The sequence below is a fragment of the Melospiza melodia genome, chromosome 30, assembly GCF_035770615.1.
Source record: "Melospiza melodia melodia isolate bMelMel2 chromosome 30, bMelMel2.pri, whole genome shotgun sequence".
Classification (NCBI taxonomy): domain Eukaryota; kingdom Metazoa; phylum Chordata; class Aves; order Passeriformes; family Passerellidae; genus Melospiza; species Melospiza melodia.
This window is the reverse complement of record NC_086223.1, coordinates 4,747,665-4,769,537: the sequence shown is the minus strand read 5'-3', so window position 1 is coordinate 4,769,537 and position 21,873 is coordinate 4,747,665. Positions and strand designations below refer to the sequence as shown.

General features: G+C 62.1%; 2 protein-coding genes across 4 annotated transcripts in view; one reads left to right on the top strand and one right to left on the bottom strand.

The window, feature by feature from the left end:
* GPATCH8 (G-patch domain containing 8) overlaps window positions 1-1,653 on the bottom strand; it is a 57,325-nt gene extending 55,672 nt beyond the window's left edge. For 2 of the 3 annotated variants that reach the window (XM_063178678.1, XM_063178677.1), the window contains exon 1: window positions 1,569-1,634. Coding sequence is in view for 1 of the 3 variants with exons in the window: in XM_063178676.1 (XP_063034746.1) it covers window positions 1,569-1,613 (45 nt within the window). In the remaining 2 variants the exon portion in view is untranslated. Of the gene's footprint in view, window positions 1-1,568 lie in introns of all 3 variants that reach the window. The other variant, XM_063178676.1, reaches the window with a different exon arrangement.
* Window positions 1,654-10,438: 8,785 nt separating this feature from the next.
* FZD2 (frizzled class receptor 2) lies at window positions 10,439-12,288 on the top strand. The gene has a single exon (XM_063178888.1). The coding sequence runs from the start codon at window positions 10,439-10,441 to the stop codon at window positions 12,110-12,112; it is 1,674 nt and encodes a 557-aa protein (XP_063034958.1). The 3' UTR covers window positions 12,113-12,288.
* The last annotated feature ends 9,585 nt before the right edge of the window (window positions 12,289-21,873 follow it).

Sequence of the window (21,873 nt, the reverse complement as noted above, 5' to 3'; positions counted from 1 at the left end):
AGCCTCAGCCAGCTCCAAACTGCTCCTCCCAGGGGACAGATTCCACTTTTCCCTCACAGGAAGCTTTAACACAAAATAAAATGTCTCTCTTCTCCCTGGCATATTTTCAGGGAGGGAAGAACAGAGCAGTGACCCTTCCATAAAACCAAATTCTATCATTTTATTTTTCACTCCAGTCTATGGGAACAACAAGGAAACCCTGGTATTTAGCACAGATAAATCCCAATTTAGAACTGTGCCCTTTTTTAAAGTCAAGGGTTGTGACTTCAGTTCTTGTCCCCAGGCACACTCAGCAGCTTCCAAGATCCTGGGATCAGCGAATGGAGCAGAATTTCCTCCCTCACATCGCCCCACATTCCCCTGTGTGTCCAGAGCCACCACACACTAACAGGTTTTGCCACTACAATTAATTTTCTTGCCATGGGGGTTTCCCCACAAAGGGACAGGACTGCAGAGCTCACCTGTTCCCTGGGCACAGCCACAGAACCTGACTTGGTTTGGGTTCCCCATCTCTCCCTCACCAAAGGATTACAAGAAATCTGTTTCAAGCCCAAGATTTGGCTCGCTCCACTTCCTGAAACACAAACTTCAAAGCCAAATCAGACAATTCCAGTGTTAATTACGGCTCATTTCTGCATGGAAGGAAATGAAGGATGCAAACAAGCCCACGTTTGGGGTTGTGGCAGGAGCCAAACCTCCATCCAACAGGGATTTATTTTCTCGTGTGTTTCTAGCACAGTTTAGTAACCATTTTTGCAGCGTGCACCCCTTATAACACCCAGAAACAACACAAATTAGTCACTCCTGGATGTCCTGACTGCTTCCAAGACTGCACCTTAACGCCAGACGAAGCAGAATTACGCAAGCTGCACATTATAAAAACCCTCGCAGGTCTCTGGGTGAAAGGCCCGAGTGAGGATGAACAGCTCCCGAAACAAGGAGCCACAGAACAGCTCATCCACGCCTCTCCTCGAGCAGCGTTAGCCTCGCTCCTTTTGTTTTCCTTCCTAACCCCGCGACTCTCTCGGCCTGAAGTCAGAGAACAACATGTCATTGTTCGAGCTTAATGAGTCAACGTTAATTTCCCCATTGTTTATTGAAACCCCCTTTCAAACAGCATCAGTGGCGTTAATTACGTTGAAATATTGATGTTTTGGGGAGGGGGTGTGAGAAGGAAGAAGCGGTTTTTCCACACGCAAGGGAAGATGTTCGCAAGCGCTGGGAGGGTCTCGGGGGAGGGATCCGAGCCCTCACCGGGGGTGGGGGATTCCCCTCATGGAGGGATCGTTCCCTCACCGGGTCCCTCACGGGGCTGATCGGTGTCATCACGGGAGGAAGGCTGATCCCCTCACCTTCAGCCCCTCGCCGCCACCATCACAACCCGCCGCCCGCTGCCCCCCGTGCCCGGGCAGCCCTCCCGAGCCGCGGCTCACCCTGACAGGCGGCCCCGGCCCCCCACGCTCCCCTCGGTGCCGCAGCGCCGGGCCCGCACACAAAGCCCCGCTGGGGGGGTGCGGAGAAGGCGGCGGAGCCCAGCCCGAGGGGCCGCGGCCGCGCGAGGGAAGTACCTGGAAGTCCCTGTCCTCGTTGAAGCGGGAGAACCTGTCCGCCATTTCGCGCCGGCCCAGCCCGGCCCGGCCCCGCTCCGGCCGCCGCCGCCTCCGCCCTCAGCGCCGCCCGCCTGCACCGCCCCCGCCGCACCGCGCATGCGCCGCCCGCGGCTCACGTGCGCGGCGACGCGGGTCACGTGAGCGGCAACGACGGGGGTCCCTCACGGCAGCGCCAACGCGCGGAGCGGAGTGGCTGCTGCAGCGGGACCCGGCGGCAGGACGGGCCCGGAGACTGCGGCGCGCCAAGGGGGCGGAACCGGCTCGCACGGCCGGCCGCGCCCTCAGGGCTCCGCTGCGGCAGGTCACGTCCCGCCGAGCCTCGCTGCGCGTCTGACTGCGGACGGCAGCGCGCATGCCCGCCCCGGCGGCCAATGGGGGCGCGAGCAGCGGCACGCGCGCGCCGGGCAACCAATGAGGGCGCCTGCACCGCACGCGCGTGCCTAGCAGCCAATTAGGGCGCGAGCTACTGCGCAGCGCGGGGCACCGTTTTCCACCCGCTGTAACGCGCATGTGCAAAGGCGTCACACGGAGAGGGCTCGACATGGAGACCACGAGCTCCGCTTCGGCCTTCCCGCCCTCCCGGCTTGAGCCAATGGGACCTGCCCCAGTCGCTTGAGTGATGGACGTGTGAACCAATGGGAGCGCAGGCTCTCCACCGCCCCCCGGAGTGCGCAGCGGGCCGTGCCGCCTGCTGGGGCGGCGCATGCGCACAGCGAGATCGGCGGGGCCCGCGCGGTCGTGGCTGAACGCGGCCTGGGGCCCCTCAGCGCTGGCAGCGGCTCGGGGCCGGAGAGCCCTCCCGGGCATCGCAGAAATGGTGGCCAGCACAAATCCTCTCCTCTCCCCGCCCCTGAGGGGGAAGTGTGTGCCCCAACCCTGCCCTCTGCAGGGCGCAGCAGCAGGGCCACGGACAGCACCGAGGGGCTGGAGGGTGGTGCTAGGTCAGGGTGTGGAGTCTGGGTCTGGTTTGGGATCGGAGTCAGGTCTAGGATCCAGATCTGGGTCTGGATTTAGGGGCCAGGTCTGGGTACTCGGGGCTGTTTCATGGATTTGGGGGCTGTGAAAAACGCCAGTCACTTTTCACAGGGGGCTTGGCTGGGTTTGGCATCAGGGGATGGGCTCTAGGTCTGGGTCTGGATTTGTGGGCAAGGCTTGCATTTGGAGTCTGGGTCTAGGTTTGAGGTCTGGATCTGGGATTTGGGTCTGGCTCTGCAGAGGTCTCTGCTTCTCCATCCCCCAGCACAGCTGTCACCAGCTGTCCCCCAGCACCGTGCCGTGTGTCGCCGGCCCTCCGCCTGCCCTGACAGCAGGGAAAACGGATCCCATCTGTCTCCATTTATTCATTGCTTTCCCTCCCTCCGCAGCAGCCTCTCTGCCCGGGCCCTGCTGCCCTCTGCTGCCTGTCAGGGCCGGTGAGCGAGAGGAGTTCAGGATCGGGGATGTGTGCAGTGTGTTCTGTGTCCTCCGTGTGCCACCAGAGCTGTCCCTGAGGGGACACCTGTGCCCTGCCCAGCGAGGCAGTGAGTCCTGAAACACTGCTTGTGCTTTGTGCTCCACAGGGTAGCTCCAGACCCAATTTGTTCCTCCAGTGAGCCAGGCTGGCCTGTGCTGCCAGAACTCCTGTGTGGAACATGTGTTCCCTCACTTGCTAGGAGGGAATGCTGTGCTCAGCCTGCCCCACCACAGCAGCCCTGTGAGAATTCCCCCAGGATATCCTGAAAATAAAAACCTCGCAGGAAAAGGAGATGCTGGATGCCCCAACCCTGGTAGTGCTCAAAGCTGGGTTGGGTAAGGCCTTGAGCATCCTGGGGGTGGGACTAGGTGGTCTTTAAGGTCCATCCCGACCCCTCATATCCGATGATTCAAACCTCACCTCTCTCCTGGGGCCAGCCAGCCCTGTGTGGCCAGCCAGGTGGGATGAACCTGGAACAGGGAATTGGGGAGCCCCTCTTCTCTGGGGAGCCCCTCTTCTCTGGGGGGCCCTCTCTGGGCTGTGCCCCCCAGCCCTGCTGCCACAGGAGCAGGAGGGAGGCCAGCAATGAATGCCTCCCCACTTGGCATCTGCCTGTGCCAAGGGCCTCTGTGCCCTCCAGGACCTGTGGCTTTTGGGGGACACATCTGCCCCCTTCTGGTACCCTCTAGCCTGGAGGGACTGGCACAGGGACAACTCGGTGTCCTTGTTGGGAACAGCTTCATGCACTGTCAGACACAGGGACAGCTCAGTGTCCACAGTGGGGACAGCTCTGTCCCCACTGGGCATGGGGACAGCTGCATGTCCCCGTGTCAGCTCTGTGCCCCCATTGGGTGCCTCTGTGTCCCCAGTGGGCTGGGGACAGTTGGAATGGCTGTGTGACACTGTGGAGTGTGACACTTCTGGTCACACTGAGCCCACCCCTCCCTGCAGGGGGTGTGGTGGGTGCTGGGGGACAGATGGGCACTCAGGGGACCCTGAGAGTCACCACGGGTCAGTGGCATGGGCTCACTGATGTCCCCACAGCCAGCCCTGACACTGGAGGGTATAAATAGCAGCTCTGTCACCTCCTGTCACATGCCCAGTGCTGGCAGGTCCCCTGCCCCTGGCTGGGGGCACAGCTGTTCCTGGGAGAGGGAGGGGTGGCCACAGGGGCACCCCATCCTTCCTGCACTGCCACCACCCCTCAGACTGCCACAGTTTCTGGGGGACATCACTGGGGACACAGACCCCAACCCAGCCCAGGGACAGAGCTGAGATGGTTGGACCATGCCCACCCCACCAATATGAGGTCCCCGTGTCCCATGGGGACCCATTGCCATCCCTGGGGACTTCAAGGGCACTTCCAACCCCAAAGCAGAGCCCAAAGGGAAATTTGTGCCCATTCCCCCCTCCCCTCCCCGCCGTGATCCCGTGCACTCCGTGGGCAGAAATGGTCCCTGCGGTCTGGGCTGGCTCTAAAAATACCCAACCCCTGACAGTGACAGCTGCAGCCAGGCCAGGGGGGCCCACAGCGGGGGCTGCCAGCCCCGTGTCCCCTCCCTGCAGGGACAGCCTTGTCGCTTCCCACACACACACATTTCTCCGTTTCAGCGTCCCCTGGGGTCCCGTCCTGCTGCCCCAGTGTCCCAGCAGGACGGTGCCACGGGGCGGTGGCTGCGTGCCCGCCGTGCCCACGCTGTCCCCAGGGCCTGGCGGGCGGCACGCGGCCGTGGTGGCCCGGTGGCCGTGGCGCTGGCTGTCCCCAGGCCTCCCCGAAGCCCCTAATCCATCTCTCGCAGCAGGAGATGCCTAAGCTGCCTTTTCATGCCGGCTCCTCCGCGCGCGGCCTCGCGCGCTCTCAATGCCGGCGCTGGCAGGAGATGTGTCCGACAAGCTGAGGGGATCCTCCCCCGCCAGCAAGGTCAAGGTGTGCTTAAGCCACGCTCCCCACACCCTCCCTGGTGGGCTTTGTGTCCCACCAGCACCAGGGGTGGCTTTGGGGACAGCACAGCTTTGGGGGCAGCACAACTTTGGGGGACAGCACAGCTTTGGGGGACAGCACAGCTTTGGGGACAGCACAGCTTTAGGGGCAGCACAACTTTGGGGGACAGCACAGCTTTGGGAACAGCACAGCTTTGGGGGCAGCACAACTGTGGGGGACAGCACAGCTTTGGGGGACAGCACAGCTTTGGGGGCAGCACAACTTTGGGGACAGCACAGCTTTGGGGACAGCACAGCTTTGGGGGCAGCACAGCTTTGGGGACAGCACAACTGTGGGGGACAGCACAACTGTGGGGGACAGCACAGCTTTGGGGGACAGCACAGCTTTGGGGACAGCACAGCTTTGGGGACAGCACAACTGTGGGGGACAGCACAGCTTTGGGGACAGCACAGCTTTGGGGACAGCACAGCTTTGGGGTCTCAGTGCCCTGAGGGATCCAGGCAGGCAGACCCATATTGTGGGGGCTCATCCCCCAGCTCAGTCTTGGGGTCACCCACCAGCCCCCCAGTCCCAGCTGGGGACCCTCTGTGGTCCTTGGCTGCCCCCAGGGCTTGGCTCACCCCACACCCAGCCCAGGGCTCATCTCTGCCCCCAGCCCCCCTGGGCAGGGCTGCTCACAGACCCCTCCCACACACGGAGCACTGCAGACCATCACACCAGTTCAGACCAGTATAAACCAGGCCTGAGCACTGCTCTCCCTGGTAAGGAGCACACGTGTGTGTGTCTGCACATGTGTCTGTGTGTCTGGGCATGCAGGGCCCATGCCCAGGACCCCGTGTCACTCCTGTTCCCTTGGTGACAGACCCCGTCCTCTGCTGGCACCTCGCGCCTGCCGCCAGCCAGGGCCTTTGTGCCTGGTTTTAATTAGAGCCTCTTAAGTGTGAAACAAAGCCAAGGGCAGGGCTGGGGGGCCCTTCCCTTCCTCTGCGCTCTTGGGGGACCCCCGAGGTCCCCATCCTGCCTGGCATGGCCTGCTACAACCCCTCCATGCCCACTTGTGCTTTGCCATCCTCTGTGCCCGTCCCTAAGGGACACTGCCAGTGCCCCCTGGAAGTTCTGCCCTTCAGAGTGGTGCTGGCTACACACAGGGCCTGTGCCAGATGTGGTGCCACCCCCAGTGTCACCCCCAGGGAGGAGGCTCAGAAAGGGGCCACCAGCCTGTGGCTGGGTTAGGGTGCTGCTGGGGGTGATATGGGTGCTCCCAGCTGTGTTCCCCATCCTTGGTTATGATGGGTGCAGGGAGGACCCCACAGGCATCCTGGCACCTCATGGTGCTGGGGGGATCTCAGGAAGGGGGGCTGCATGGGCACCGTGTCCTGCTCCATGAGGGGCACAGGAGCCACCAGACCTTTGGAGGTGGCTGTACCCATGGGGTCCCTTGGGTGCTGGGAGCAGGGGACTGCCAACACTGGGTGCCCACCAGCATCCCCCAGTGCCGTACTGGGGTGAAGGGAGAGTGGAGCAGTGGGAGGATTGGGGCTCCTGGGTGCCCCCCACCCTGAGCAGCTCTGTGGGGACACAAAGGGGAGCTGGGGGGAAGAGCTGGGTTTGGCCCCATACTCCCAGTAAAGCCCAGTCTGGGCAGCACCCACCCTCTCCCACTGGGTGCAAGGGTTGGTCCTTGTCTTCACAGTGTCCCCTCCACCCAGGACACCAAGCCCAGACCCCCGTGGGAAGTTCTGGGGAGGGGGCAGCACCCTCTACCACCCCTCATGCCTCTGGCAGGGCCTGGTGACAGGGACAAGGGATATCAACAGGATTGCCTGGCCACCCTGAATGTCCCTGTGAGGGGACACCCCTGAGCAGGCAGGACCCTGCTGCTTCCCTGGGGTGTCCCCTGACACCCCCAGCCCCCGCAGGGGTTCCTCTCAGGGCTGGCTGGTGGATCTGCTCTGGGTTTTGCCATCCCCAGGAGGGCTCAGCACCCACTCTGGGTGGAACCATGTCCCAGTGTGTCCCTGGAGGCTCTGGGGACCCTTGTCCTGAGCCACCAGCACCCAGGAGGACAGGGAGGATGGGGCCAGCCTCTGCAACCCCTTCTGAAAGTGAAACCCCCAATCTCCAGAAAGAATCCAAAATCTGAAGCGTTTAGGAAGCCAAGATCCACGTGGCTGTGCAGACACCCTTGTACCCCTCTGTTCCGGTCGCTGTGGGCCTGGGGGACACGGTGGGGACACTCAACCAGACTGTGCCGCCATAGGGCCGGAGCAGGAACGCGAACGGGAACGGATAAAGGAACGGGAATGGGAGCGGGAACGGGAACGGGCCGGAGGCAGCGCTGGCCGGGCTCCAGCCTCTGCCCGCCGCCTCCCGCCCGGGACCCCCGCACACCCAGCGACCCCCGGGGCCCAAAGGCAGCGCAGCACCCCTGGGTGCCCCATCGGGGACAGCCGGCCCTGGCTCCCATCCCCCGGCAGCCCCGCAGGCTCCGCCATCCCGGGAGCGGGAGAGCCCCGGGCAGCCCCGCCGGGACACCCGGCACGTCCGGCCCGGGGGGCTGGCGGGGAGGGGGCCCGGCAGCATCGTGTGTCCCGGCTTTCCCCCCACCCCAGGCTTTGATTTGGGAGCCCCCCCCTGCCCTTCCCCCTCGGCCAGGAGCCGCAATGGTTTCAATTACGCTGTGAAAGGCGGTGGGGCCCCCTCTTTTCACGACAGCCCGGGTCTCCTGCTCACAACAAAAGCTTAAGTTACAGGAAAGGGAGAGAAAGGGAGGGAGGACGCGCAGGGAGGGAGGGAAAGGGGCTGCCAGGAGCCCCCCAGCTCCCCAAAACGGAGCGGGGAGGGGCAGGGGGCTCCCCAGCACAGCCCCCCCGGCTGCCTTTCATCCCCCAGCCCCCCAAAACAGGGGCAGGGGGTTCCCCACCGCAGCCCCCAAGGGAAACGGGGGAAAGGCGGCTCCTTGCCTTGAGAAAGGCAGCCCCCCGTTCTAGTGCCGAAATTTGGGGTGATCACCTACAGTATTATTCACTCCAGTGGGTTCCAGTCACTCCCAGTGTGTCTGAGCCTCCCCCGTGTGTCCCAGTGCCCCCCAGTGTGTGTTTGACTCCCCAGTGTGTCCCAGTGCCCCCCAGCGTGTGTTTGACTCCCCAGTGTGTCCCATGACCCCCCTGTGCTTGACCTCCCTGTGTCCCAACACTCTCAGTGTGTCTTGGATGGCCCCAGCGCGTCCTGGATCCCCCTGCTGTGTCCCAGTGTCCCCCCACAGTGTGTCCCAGTGTTTCCCCAGTGTGTTCCAGTCTCCCCTTGCATGTCCCAGATCCCCCCAGCATGTCCTGGATCCTCCCAGTGTGTCCTGGTTCCCTCCAGGCATATCCCTGCCATGTCCAAGACTCCCCCTCCCAGTGTGTCCCAGTCCCTCCCAGTATGTGTCCCAGTCCCAACATGTGTCCCAGTTCCCCGCAGTGTGTCCCAGTCCCTCCCAGTGTGTGTCCCAGTTCCCCCCAGTGTGTCCCAGTCCCTACCAGTGTGTCCCAGTCCCCCAGGCCTCTCCCACTGCCCTGTTTTGGGGACACCCCTGGCTGTGCAGTGGCTTTTGGGGGTGCAGCACTCCATGGTGCCCAAGGAGTGGTGGCACTGCCTGGCTGACACCTGGGGACAAGGGATGTTGGGGCCAATCCTGGAGGTCTCCTGTGGGGCGTGGGAGCTAATCCTGCTCCACTGCACCCTAAAGTGGGGCCTGGGGACAGTGGGGGACACCTTGCAGCACCCTAGAGGGGTCTTGGGCTGGGGGGAGCAGCCCCACAGGTGGGGGGCCAAGGTGGGGTTAGGGGACATGAGCAGTGCAGAGGACACAAGGGGGGCACAGGAGACACAAAGGGGACAGAGGACATGGAGGGAGTGCAGAGGCCACAGCAGGGCTAGGGCACCCAGCGGGGGATGCAGGGGACACAGGGGACAGGGGACACTGGGGGAGTGCAGAGCACTCGGGGGGCACAGGGTACATGGGAGGTGCAGGGGACAGGGGAGGGGCACAGGATAGAGGTACAGTGACCACAGTGGTGGTCAGGAGACACGGGGGAGAAGTAGGGGACACGAGGGGACACAGGACAGCCGGACACACACAGGGGACACGGGGGCGACACAGGATAGCAGGGCACACAGAGCGGGGACAAGGGGACATGAGGGGCACAGGGGACACGGGGCACAGGGGACATGGCAGGGGCACTGGGGGCACAGGGGACATGGGCGGCAGAGGCCACAATGCCGTTCGGGCACACGGGGCACAGGGGACACGGAGGGGGGGCACAGAGGCCACGCTACCGTTCGGGCACACGGGGCACACGGGGCACGGGGGACACTGGGCACACGGGGCACAGGGCCACGCTGCCGTTCGGGCACAGGGGCACGGGGGACACGGGGCACAGGGCCACGCTGCCGTTCGGGCACACGGGGCACACGGGGCACAGGGCCATGCTGCCGTTGGGGCACACGGGGCACAGGGCACACGGGGCACAGGGCCATGCTGCCGTTCGGGCGCACGGGGCACAGGGCACACGGGGCACAGGGCCATGCTGCCGTTGGGGCACACGACAGGCCCGCTCCCCGCGGCCCCGGCCCGACCCCGCCCGCGGGGGTTCGGGGGGTTCGCCCCGCTCGGAAAAACTTTGGGGGGGGCGCGGTGACCCCCGGGCCGGGGGCGGGGCCTGGTGGGCGTGGCCCGGGCCAGGGTGGGCGTGGCGCCCGCGGCTTTTGAATGTGATTGGTGGAGCGGGCGGGGCGGGGGGCGGGGCGGGAGGCGCTGGCCCCGCCCGGCGGGGACGCGGCGCTGCCCCGCACAAAGGCGGCGGGAGCGTCCGGTGCGGCCGCTCTGTTCCCCGCGCCCCGGGACCCCGGCACCCCCCGGGACCCCCCTCCCGCCACCCTCCCGGCACCACCGGGAGCAGCAGGAGCGCCAAGTTCGGGCAGCGGGAGCAGCGCCGCGGAGCACCGGGAGCCCCACGTCCGAGCACCGGGAGCCGTCCCGCCACGCACTGGAGATCGAGACACCGGGAGCCGTCCCGCCGGGCACGGGGTAGGCGGACAGCGGGCAGCGGGAGCCGTCCGGGCAGCGCCGGGTACGGGGGATCCGGGAGCCGTCCAGGCGGGAGCTGCGAGCGTCCCGTCACCGGGGATCGTCAGGCGCCAGCACCGGCCACGGAGGAGCTGATCCCCGGGAGCCGTCGAGTCAGCATCGGGCACGGCAGATCAGGCCAGCCGGGGTCATCCAGGCGGCACCAGAGCGTATCCAGTCACCGGGAGCCGTCCAGGCAGCCCCGGGCACGGCAGCCCCGGACGGGAGGATCGGCCGTGCGGCAGGGCACCGGGCACGGTAAATCGGGACGCACGGCTCGGGGCACCGGGCACGGTAAATCGGGGCGCACGGCTCGGGGCACCATGGGCCCCCCCGGCGTGCTGCCCGCCCTGGCCTGGCTGCTGGCGGGGCTGAGCGTGCCGGCGCCGAGCCGGGCCCAGCTGCACGGCGAGAAGGGCATCTCCATCCCCGACCACGGCTTCTGCCAGCCCATCTCCATCCCGCTCTGCACCGACATCGCCTACAACCAGACCATCATGCCCAACCTGCTGGGTCACACCAACCAGGAGGACGCGGGGCTGGAGGTCCATCAGTTCTACCCTCTGGTGAAGGTGCAGTGCTCGCTGGAGCTGAAGTTCTTCCTGTGCTCCATGTACGCGCCGGTGTGCACGGTGCTGGAGCAGGCCATCCCGCCGTGCCGCTCCATCTGCGAGCGGGCGCGCCAGGGCTGCGAGGCCCTCATGAACAAATTCGGCTTCCAGTGGCCGGAGCGGCTGCGGTGCGAGAACTTCCCCCGGCACGGCGCCGAGCAGATCTGCGTGGGGCAGAACCACTCGGAGGACGGCGGCTCCCCGGCGCTGCTGACCAGCGCCACGCCGCTGGCCGGCCAGGGCACCCCCGGCGCCCCCCGCTACGCCACCCTGGACCACCCCTTCCACTGCCCACGGGCGCTGAAGGTGCCCAGCTACCTCAACTACAAGTTCCTGGGGGAGAAGGACTGCGCGGCGCCCTGCGAGCCCACCCGGCCCGACGGCCACATGTTCTTCAACGAGGACGAGATCCGCTTCGCCCGCATCTGGATCCTCATCTGGTCCGTCCTGTGCTGCGCCTCCACCTTCTTCACCGTCACCACCTACCTGGTGGACATGCAGCGCTTCCGCTACCCCGAGCGACCCATCATCTTCCTCTCGGGGTGCTACACCATGGTGTCGGTGGCCTACATCGCCGGCTTCGTGCTGGAGGAGAGGGTGGTGTGCAACGAGCGCTTCCAGGAGGACGGCTACCGCACCGTGGTGCAGGGCACCAAGAAGGAGGGCTGCACCATCCTCTTCATGATGCTCTACTTCTTCAGCATGGCCAGCTCCATCTGGTGGGTCATCCTCTCCCTCACCTGGTTCCTGGCCGCCGGCATGAAATGGGGCCACGAGGCCATCGAGGCCAACTCCCAGTACTTCCACTTGGCCGCCTGGGCAGTGCCGGCGGTCAAGACCATCACCATCCTGGCCATGGGGCAGATCGACGGCGACCTGCTGAGCGGCGTCTGCTTCGTGGGCCTCAACAACATCGACCCTCTGCGAGGCTTCGTGCTGGCGCCGCTCTTCGTCTACCTCTTCATCGGCACCTCCTTCCTCCTGGCCGGCTTCGTCTCCCTCTTCCGCATCCGCACCATCATGAAGCACGGCGGCACCAAGACGGAGAAGCTGGAGCGGCTCATGGTTCGCATTGGCGTTTTCAGCGTCCTCTACACCGTGCCGGCCACCATCGTCATCGCCTGCTACTTCTACGAGCAGGCCTTCCGCGAGCACTGGGAGCGCAGCTGGATCAGCCAGAACTGCAAGAGCTTGGCCATCCCCTGCCCGCTGCACTTCACCCCCCGCATGACCCCCGACTTCACCGTCTACATGATCAAGTATCTCATGACTCTGATCGTGGGCATCACCTCGGGGTTCTGGATATGGTCTGGCAAAACCCTGCACTCCTGGAGGAAGTTCTACACTCGGCTCACCAACAGCAAGCAGGGCGAGACCACGGTGTGACCCTCCCCCCGCCCTTCGGCCTGAAATATTTTTTTGTTTTGGGGGGTGGGGTGGGGGAGGAGTTATTATATATTTTTTATTTTTAGATTTATTAACGTCTAAGGGGTGTCTCTCTTTCTCTTTGGATTTTTTTTTTTTTTTTTTTTGTAATTAAACCTGTAAATAGCATTTGTAAATTTAAGTATATATTTGTGTTTGAAGGTGTGGAAAAAGAGAGGGAGGAAATAGGAGGAGAGGGAGGGAGAAAGAGGAGAAAAAGGAAGGAGAAGACGGGAGGGAAAAGAATGAAAAGGGGAAAAAACAGTGGAAAAGAGAGGAAAAAGGGGGGAAGGAAAGAAAAATAGGAAAGAAAAAAAGAGGAGACAAGGGAAAATGAGCAGCGGGGGTGAAAAAAGGAGAAAAGTGAGGAAAAAGGGGAAAATGAGAAAAAAGGGAGGAAAAAGTGGGAGAAAGGGGAGGAAGACAGAAGAAAAGGGAGAAAAACAGAAAAGAGCAGAAAAAAGGAGAGAAGGGAAGAAAAATGAGAAAAAGCAGAAAAAAACGAAAGGGAGAAAGAACAGGACAAGGAGAGAAAAAGATAAAAAAGGAGGGGGAAAGAGAAAAAAGAGATTAAAAAAACAAGGAGAGAAAAAGGATCAGGAAAAAAGAGAAAGAGGTGGGAAAATGGAGAAAAAAGAGGAGAAAAAGGGGAAAAACACTGCCAAGGCTGGGAGAGGACCCTCGGCCCCCTGCTCCCCCTTTCCCGCTCTGTCCCGGCTCCCTCCAGCCCTGCTCCGCTGGCCCCTGGAAAAAAGGGTGAAAAAAAGGCAAAAACCCCCAAAACCAAGCCCATTCTTCTCTCTCTCCTTTCAAAACTCCCCAAGAAATTGGATTTTTTCTTCCCCACCCCTTTGCTCACACAAGACCCCGGGCTGGGGCTGCCGCCCCCGGGGGCTCTCCCTGGGCCCCCCTCCTTGGCTGATGACTTTTCCTCCCAAATCCCTTTTTGAACAATCCTTCCCAAATACAAACGAGTCCAAAAAATGCCAGATTATTCCCGAGGGCTTTTTTTTCCCCCCCCCAAAAAAAAACCCCAATAATTAAATTATGGGGGTTCCCATGGATTCTGCTGGGCCCCCCCATTTCCACCACCCCGTGGGGATGAGCCTACCTCCAGCTGGAACAAAGCACTTTGAAAAGGGGAAAAAAGAGATTTTTAACCCAAAAAATGAGGAATTTTCAGTGTGAAGAGGGAGGGGGGACCTCTCCTGTGTCCCCCCCCGGGAGGAAATAGCTCACATTTTCTTTGGGATTAGGGGTTTGGCGGGGGTGTTCGATCTGTTGGGGTTTGGGGGATGCTGGAGGGGGGATCTAGGGGAGTTCCAGCTGGAGGGGGGACAACTCAGGGCAGGGAGGGGGGGCTGAAAGGATGGATTTAATCAGCTGGGTTTAATTGGAATGAAAAAAAAATTCTCTTCCCAAAATGGAGAGGGAGACCTGGCCACGAAGCGCTGGCCCCAAGGGTGCCCCAAAATCAGCCCTGGGGAGCCTCAGCCCTTCTGGTCTGGCTCGTTGCAGGGGATTTGGGGATCCCTGGAGCACAAAGAGGGATTGCCAGGGCAAACCATTCCCCTTCCCCCAGCAAAGGCCGGGAAAAATCCCCAAACCCCCTTAAAAATCCCAGTCCCGCGGAGAGGGCGAGGCGGGAGCTGAAGGGGTTAAGGCAGCGCCTCTCCAGCACATTTTGGAAAGGAAAAACTCTTTGGATCCGGTTTAATTTTCCAGCGATGACTTGGAAGGGGGAGAGAAGAGGGGGAGAAACTTATCCAGGGCTTCTTTTCCCCCTCCTCTGCTGTTTGGAGAGGCAGTTTGGGGGTCGGGCTGGGCTTTTTGGGACACCCCCAGTCCCCCCTTGGCACCCCCCAGGACACCCCAGCACCCCCTGTTACCCCAGTTCTTGCCCTGGGAGCTCTGGAAGTGGGAATTCAGGCAGGGAGGTCCCTGCAGTCTGTTCTGATGGTGGCATGGGCAGGCTGAGCCTCGGCCAAGGCATCAGGGGACCCCCCCTGCACCCCTCAATGCCCACCCCGAGGGTGCCACCCCCTTGCCAAGGGGGTTTCAGGCTGTTTCCAGCCCTGCCTCTGGGTGTTTCAGTTTTGGGGTGCTATCCTCGGGGTCCTTGCTCTGGCTGGAGGGTCCTGCTCCCCAAAAAGCTTCTCCCCCCAAGGCTGCTTTGTTTTCTGGAGCTGAAGATCACGGGGGACGCGGGAATGTAAACTCTCCACCCAGGAATGCAGGAGCTCCGAGAGGAGATTTTTTTTTAAAAGACTTCATGTCCTGGCTTTGGAAAACAGAGCTGGGATCTGAGATTGCTGGGGCTGCTCCTGTGCTCCGGGGTTGCTGAGGGATCTGGGGGTTCTGGGGGTCCCTGACCCCACAGGCTCCTGTGATAGAGCAACTGGGCCTGCTCTGTGCCTTTTCCGAGCAATTTTTGGGGGTTTTGGAGGTTTTTGGCTCTCAGGGCTGTTTGCAGCTGTGGCAGGAGGAGCTGGAGGGTGTCTGCAAGCAGCAGTCAGCGTGTGTCCCCTCTGTCCCCTGCTCTGTCACCCCAGGGATGGGGCACCCTGGGGAACACCAGGGACAGGTCACCCCAAAGATGGATCAGCCTGGGGAGCACCAGGGACAGGTCACCCCAAAGATGGATCTCTGTGGGAATGGGTCACCCTGGGTACGGGTCACCCTGGGGATGGGTGACCCCAAGGATGGGTCACCCCAGGAGCAGCTGATTGATCTCTGAGGAGAGATCACCCCAAAGCCAGCTAACCCCAGGGATGGGTCACCCCATGTCCAGGTAACCTTGGGGATGTCACCCAAAGAATGGGTGCCCCCAAGTGCCACCAGTCCCAGGGACAGCGACAGGGGGCAGGGACCTCCTGGCTGAGCAGGGCTGTCCCCAGGTCGGTGAATGCCATCCTCCTCCTCCCCTTTTAAGCCGGGTGAAGAGGGAGCAAACGCCAGCGGCTCGGGCCGTGTCCCCTCCCGGCCGTCCTTTGATGTCCCCTAATGAGCCCCGCTCTGTTTTCACAGCTGCCACCGCCGCGGGAGTCAATTAATCAATTAACGCCAAAGCCGGGCCGGCCCCGAGCACCCGCAACTCATCAGAGCGGTGCCACCGGTGCCACCAGTGCTCCTGGGCATGGGGACAGGGCTCAGCACAGCGGAGCGTCCCAGCACGGGGACAGCCCCGGCGGTGACAGCACTGCAGGCAAGGGACAGGAGGAGGAGGAGCTGGGAGCAGGACCCTGGGCCATGCGGTGTCCCCAGCGCTCCGGGGAGCCAGCCTGTGGTCACTGCTGTCCCCTGCTGCTGGTCCTGTCCCCTTATCCAAGGGCTCTCCTGTCCCCAGGTTCTCCTGTCCCCTGTCCCGCATGGAGGCTGTCCTGTCTCCTGGGGCTGTTCTGTCCCCTGTCCCCATGGCCCCCAGGTTCCCCTGTCCTGTTCTGTCCCCTGTCCCCATGGCCCCCAGGTTCCCCTGTCCCCAAACTGTCCCCTTTTCACCCCGGGTGACAATTCCCTCAGGGCAGTGGGATCCATCTCCCCTGTCCCCTCCCCTGCCATCACCCCCCTTGTCCCGCTCTCCAGCAGTGACACGGAGGTGACAGAGCGCACGGATGTGACAAGGGACATCTCTTTGCTACACTTCACGTATCTCCACGATCTTGGTATGACAAGTCCTGAGATTTTGTGGGGACATCTCTGGCTGTCCCCACCCTCTGGCTCCGTGTGCCTTCACCCGCAGCAGTGACCCAGCACCCAGCGGGGCCCCGGCTGTCCCCGGCTGTCCCCGGGCCGGCTGTCCCCGCCGGGCGGGCGCTGCAGCGGGATCTGGCCGGGGCCGAGCCTGGCCGGGCGCCAGCGGGGACAGGCGGCTCCATTCGCTCCGGCCGCTCTTAAAGGAGACGGAGCCGCCGGGACGGGACGGGACCGGCACCCCGGGGGTCAGGGCAGGAGCCCCACCCTGTCCCCGTCCCGGCCAGGTGGGCACGGTGCGGGTGGGATCCATCCCTGTCACTGTCCCCGAGCCGTGTGGGATCCTGGCTCTGTACGGGGACACGGCTGAATGTGGGGGAATGGGGAATGTGGGGAATGGGGAACGTGGGGGAATGGGGAGTGTGGGGGAATGGGGAATTTGGGGCTGCCCCCACATCCCAGCATTGTCCTGGAGAGCTTGGGGACAGTGGGTGTGATGAGCTGTGCCATTCACAGTGTCCTCCCCTCCCCTGGACACAGGGATGTGGGGTCCTGACTCCATCCCAGCACCGCTCCTGCTGGATTGACCCAATCTCCATCCTGGGGAACTCCTGCAGAAGCTGGGAAGGATGGACACAGGGTGGGTGGGTGGGCATGGGCTCCCAGCTCCATTCTGGTGCAGCTCATGGAGAAGCTGGGATGGGTGAGAGTGGGAGACCGCCAACATCCAGGGCCTGTCCAGAGAGTGTTGGGTGAATGGACAAGGGATGGATGGATGGATGGATGGATGGATGGATGGATGGATGGATGGATGGATGGATGGATGGATGGATGGATGGATGATGGATGGATGGATGGATGGATGATGGATGGATGAGGGATGGATGGGCATGGAATGAGTGGATGGATGGTTGGATGGATGGATGGATGGATGGATGGATGGATGGATAGATAGATATTGGATGGATGGACATCAATGGATGCACATGTGTGAAATGGGTGGATGTGAGGTGCATGGATAGAAGGACATGGATGGACACGGTCCCTTCCCCACCCCCCAGGCCCCCTCCCTTCCCTGTCCCGCCGGGCTCAGCCCGGGGCCGTCCCTCGGTCCCTCGGTCCCGCAGCTGCCCTGGCCGGGGCAGGGTCCGGCCGGGGGGCCCAGGGGGCTCCGGGGGAGGGTCCGGGCTGGCCGGGGGGCCCAGAGGGGGCCGGGGGGAGGGTCCGGGCGGGCGCGGGGGCGGCTCCGGAGGCGGCGGCGGCTCCGGGTGCGGGAATGTTTGTGCAGCTGGAGCCGATTATGGGGCGGCAGCGGGAGGGGGAGGGGGGCGAGGGGGTCGTGCAGGGGGGAGAGGGATGTGCAGGGATTGCAGAGCGGTGTGCAGGGGGCTCCCCACCTGCGGGGAGCGCGTGTGGAGGGTCCCCAGGCACCCCGGGCACATGGGGGGTGCCACCCACCCCGAGCTGTCCCACACGTGTGTGCAAACCCCAGGGACACGCCGGGGACACACCAGGGACACACCAGGGACACGCCGGGAACACCCTCGGGCTGTGGGTGCCCCTCAGGGGGTCACTCCCCCCACGCTGGGGATCCCCAGCTCGGTCCTGGTGCTCGCTCCGGTGCCGGGGGATGCAGCCACACCCAGGGCCAGGGCGGTCCAGAGGTCACTGATTGTCCCTGTCCTGTCTGGGGGGGTGAAGGAGCCACCCCTGCAGGGACCTTGCGGGTGTCCCCTCATCCAGCTCGGCCACCCTGATCCAGCCCTGATTGCCCCTCTGGAGATGGAACAGGGGAAACGGTGACAGGGGAAGGGGGGATGGCACCCCCAAAACAGAAAATTGGGAATGTCTCCCCATGGCACCACCCATCAAAGCACACCCCAAAAGCCACAATTCCCCCATCAGGGTTTAACCCCTGCACTGCCAGGACCATGACACTGCCTGATCCCACTCCCTGTTTCCATTGCTTTTACCCCAAAACTGCTGGTTGAGGTTGGACAAATGATTCCCTTGGCCCAATCTCCCACTTTTTATTCATTATTCGTTATTTTTATTAGTTGCTGTCATTATTATTAATAAAGGAAAAGAAATCACCCCCCAGCATGGCAAGTTAACTGCTTGTCTTTGTCTGCTTCCTCTGGGATGGATGGATGGATGGATGGATGGATGATGGATGGATGGATGGATGGATGGATGGATGGATGGATGGATGGATGGATGGATGATGGATGGATGGATGGATGGATGGATGGATGGATGGATGGATGGATGATGGATGGATGGATGATGGATGGATGGATGATGGATGGATGATGGATGGATGGATGGATGGATGGATGATGGATGGATGGATGATGGATGGATGGATGGATGGATGGATGGATGGATGGATGGATGAACGGACAGGGATGGATGGATGATGGATGGATGGATGGATGGATGGATGGATGGATGGATGGATGGATGGATGGATGGATGGATGATGGATGGATGGATGGATGGATGGATGGATGGATGGATGATGGATGGATGGATGATGGATGGATGGATGGATGGATGGATGGATGGATGGATGGATGGATGAACAGACAGGGATGGATGGATGGATGGATGGATGGATGGATGGATGGATGGATGATGGATAGATGATGGATGGATGGATGGATGGATGGATGGATGGATGGATGATGGATGGATGGATGGATGGATGGATGATGGATGGATGGATGTTGGATGATGGATGGATGGATGGATGGATGATGGATGGATGGATGGATGGATGATGGATGGATGGATGGATGGATGGATGGATGGATGGATGGATGATGGATGGATGGATGGATGGATGTTGGATGATGGATGGATGGATGGATGGATGGATGGATGGATGGATGGATGGATGTTGGATGATGGATGGATGGATGGATGGATGGATGGATGGATGATGGATAGATGATGGATGGATGGATGGATGGATGGATGGATGGATGGATGGATGGATGGATGGATGGATGGACGGACAGACAGACTGTGTCTCTGCCTGCACTACCCTGTGCCACCACACTCACCCTGTGCCCGCTGGGTTTCAGGGGTGAATGTGGGGTTCAAAACCTGTTTAATGTTCTTTTTTGGGTGGGTTCATTAAATCCAGGGGCAGGTTCAGTGCCAGGAGGGGCAGACTCTCCAGAAGGCAAGGATGTGCTTGGTACACACAGAATCCTGCTCATGGACCTGCCTGAACCCTCCTGTTGGGGCTTTAATGCACCATCCCTCCATTTCTGAGAGTTTTCTTACATGGAATTTGGAGGAGCACAGGGCTGGGTCCCTCCTGGTGCTGCAGGACCTGGCTGCCATGGTTTGATGAGCTGGGGGTGGCTGGGTCAGTCTCCCATCCAGGGATCCCAGGGGCTGCTGCGCTGGATTTTCCCACTGCAGGGAGGCAGAGGAGGGGGAACGGCCCCCTCAGCCCCCCAGATCCACGCAGAGCCCCTGACCCACTAAACATCAACTGCTGGGCACCAAAACCTGGCTGCTGAAGGGGGCATTGGTGCCACCTCTCTGTGCCTGTCCCCAGGGCTGGCACCTCCTGGGGGATCCCACAGTGATCCCACAGCAACATTGGGATCCCACAGTGACATTTGGATCCCAGAGTGACATTGTTATCCCACAGTGATCCCTCCTGGGAGATCCCACAGTGACATTGGGATCCAACAATGACATTGGAATCCCACAGTGACATTGGGATCCCACAGGGACATTGGGATCCCAGAGTGACATTGTTATCCCACAGTGATCCCTCCTGGGGGATCCCACAGTGACATTGGGATCCTGCTGTGATCCCACGGGGACATTGAGAACCTACCATGATCCTTTCTGGGGGATCCCACAATGACACTGGGATCCCACAGGGACATTGTGATCCCACAGTGATATTGGGATCTCACAGCAATATTGGGATCCCAAAGTGATCCCTCTTGGGGGATCCAACAGTGACATTGGGATGCCACAGTGGCATTGGGATCCCACTGTGATCCCTCCTGGGGGATCCCACAGTTACATGACTCCCCAAGGGCAGGGTTTTGGTTTTATTCCCCATTTGATATAAACCTGACCCTTCCAGGGGTTAAATTGGCTTTTCCGGTGGCAGAAACGGGCTGCTCTGAGGGCTGCTGGTCCTGGCCTGCTGGGGACAGACACAGCAGGACAGGCTCAGCCGTGGGGGCTCAGGGTGATTTGGGGGGCTCAGGGTGATGTGGGGGCTCAGGGTGATTTGGGGGGCTTGGTGTGATGTGGGGGCTCAGTGTGATTTGGGGGGGTCAGTGTGATGTGGGGGGTCAGGGTGATTTGGGGGGCTCAGGGTGATTTGGGGGGGTCAGTGTGATTTGGGGGGCTCGGTGTGATTTGGAGGCTCAGTGTGATTTGGGGGGCTTGGTGTGATTTGGGGGCTCAGGGTGATTTGGGGGGCTCAGGGTGATTTGAGGGGCTCGGTGTGATTTGGGGGGGTCAGTGTGATTTGAGGGGCTCAGTGTGATTTGAGGGGCTTGGTGTGATTTGAGGGCTCAGGGTGATTTGGGGGGCTCAGGGTGATTTGGGGGCTCAGGGTGATTTGGGGAGCTCAGGGTGATGTGGGGGCTCAGGGTGATTTGGGGGCTCAGGGTGATTTGGGGGGGTCAGTGTGATTTGGGGGGTCAGTGTGATGTGGGGGGTCAGGGTGATTTGGGGGGTCAGTGTGATTTGGGGGGCTCGGTGTGATTTGGGGAGCTCAGGGTGATTTGGGGGGCTCGGTGTGATTTGGGGGCTCAGGGTGATTTGGGGGCTCAGGGTGATTTGGGGGCTCAGTGTGATTTGGGGGCTCAGGGTGATTTGGGGGCTCGGTGTGATTTGGGGGCTCAGGGGGATTTGGGGCTGTTTCCTGACCAGCTGAGGGTGCAAGGCCGGGTGTGCCCCCACCCTGGGCCCCTGCAGCGGGCAGCGCAGGGACACAGGGACAGGGTCCCCCCTGTGGGGTCAGGGACAGGGTCCCGCTAGTGGACACAGGGACAGGATCATTCCTGGGGACACAGGGACAGGGACACAAGGACAGGGTCCTGCTCAGGGACACAGGGACAGGATCCTCGCTGGGGACACAGGGACAGAGTTCCCTTTATGGAGCCGGGGACAGGATCCTGCTCAGGGACACAGGGAAAGGATCATTCCCGGGGGCACAGGGACAGGATCCTGCTCAGGGACACAGGGACAGGATTCTCCCCCGGGACACAGGGACAGGATCCCCTTGGGGACACAGGGACAGGATCCCGCACAGCTGCCAGGCCCTGCTGGTCTCTTGGTCTCTCCCCGCTCCCCAGCGCTGTCCGGGGCGCTCAGGGGTCCATGGGGATGCGGATCCTCGGGACCCCCAGCAGGACGTGCCCCCTCCAGCCCCGGACCCACGGCTGGGGCTGTTCCGTGTGGGACCCCCGGCCCGTCCCCGCCCCAGCGCCTTTCCCGGTGCCCTGGGCCCGGCGTCCCCCGCTCCTTCCCGGGGGCCCCCGAGAGACACCGGGCACGCCCATTGGCTACACCCATTATACGACCACGCCCACAATGACGACACCCTTAGCACAGACCACGCCCACGCCCCGGCCTATTCCCGCCTATTTTAAGGCCACGCCCCTTTTGGACACGCTCCCTCCCATGGCCTCCGCGCTCTTCGCCTGCCACGCCCCCGGCCAAAAGCCACGCCCCAGCTCTGACCCTTCCTCCAATCAGCGCTGTGTGCCGGGCGCAGACCCCGCCCCAAGCCCCGCCCTTTATACGTCACTGCCTCAGCCTCGCGCTCTCCCTTCGCCCCTTCAGGCCACGCCCCCACAGGCCACGCCCACCCAGCTACCGAAATAGCTCACCAGGCCGCGCCCCAATGGCACCACGCCCCCTGCCGTTTGCGCAGGCGCAGTTCAGTAAACCCCTCCTCCCAGCCCCGCCCCTCCGCACTCCCCGCTCGTTCGGCCGCCCGCGCGCCGGGACTGCAGTTCCCGGCATGCCGCGCGCGCGGA

Coding starts and splice junctions, on each gene's coding strand:
- FZD2 (XM_063178888.1), top strand. CDS start 10,439: ATGGGCCCCCCCGGCGTGCTGCCCGCCCTGGCCTGGCTGCTGGCGGGG.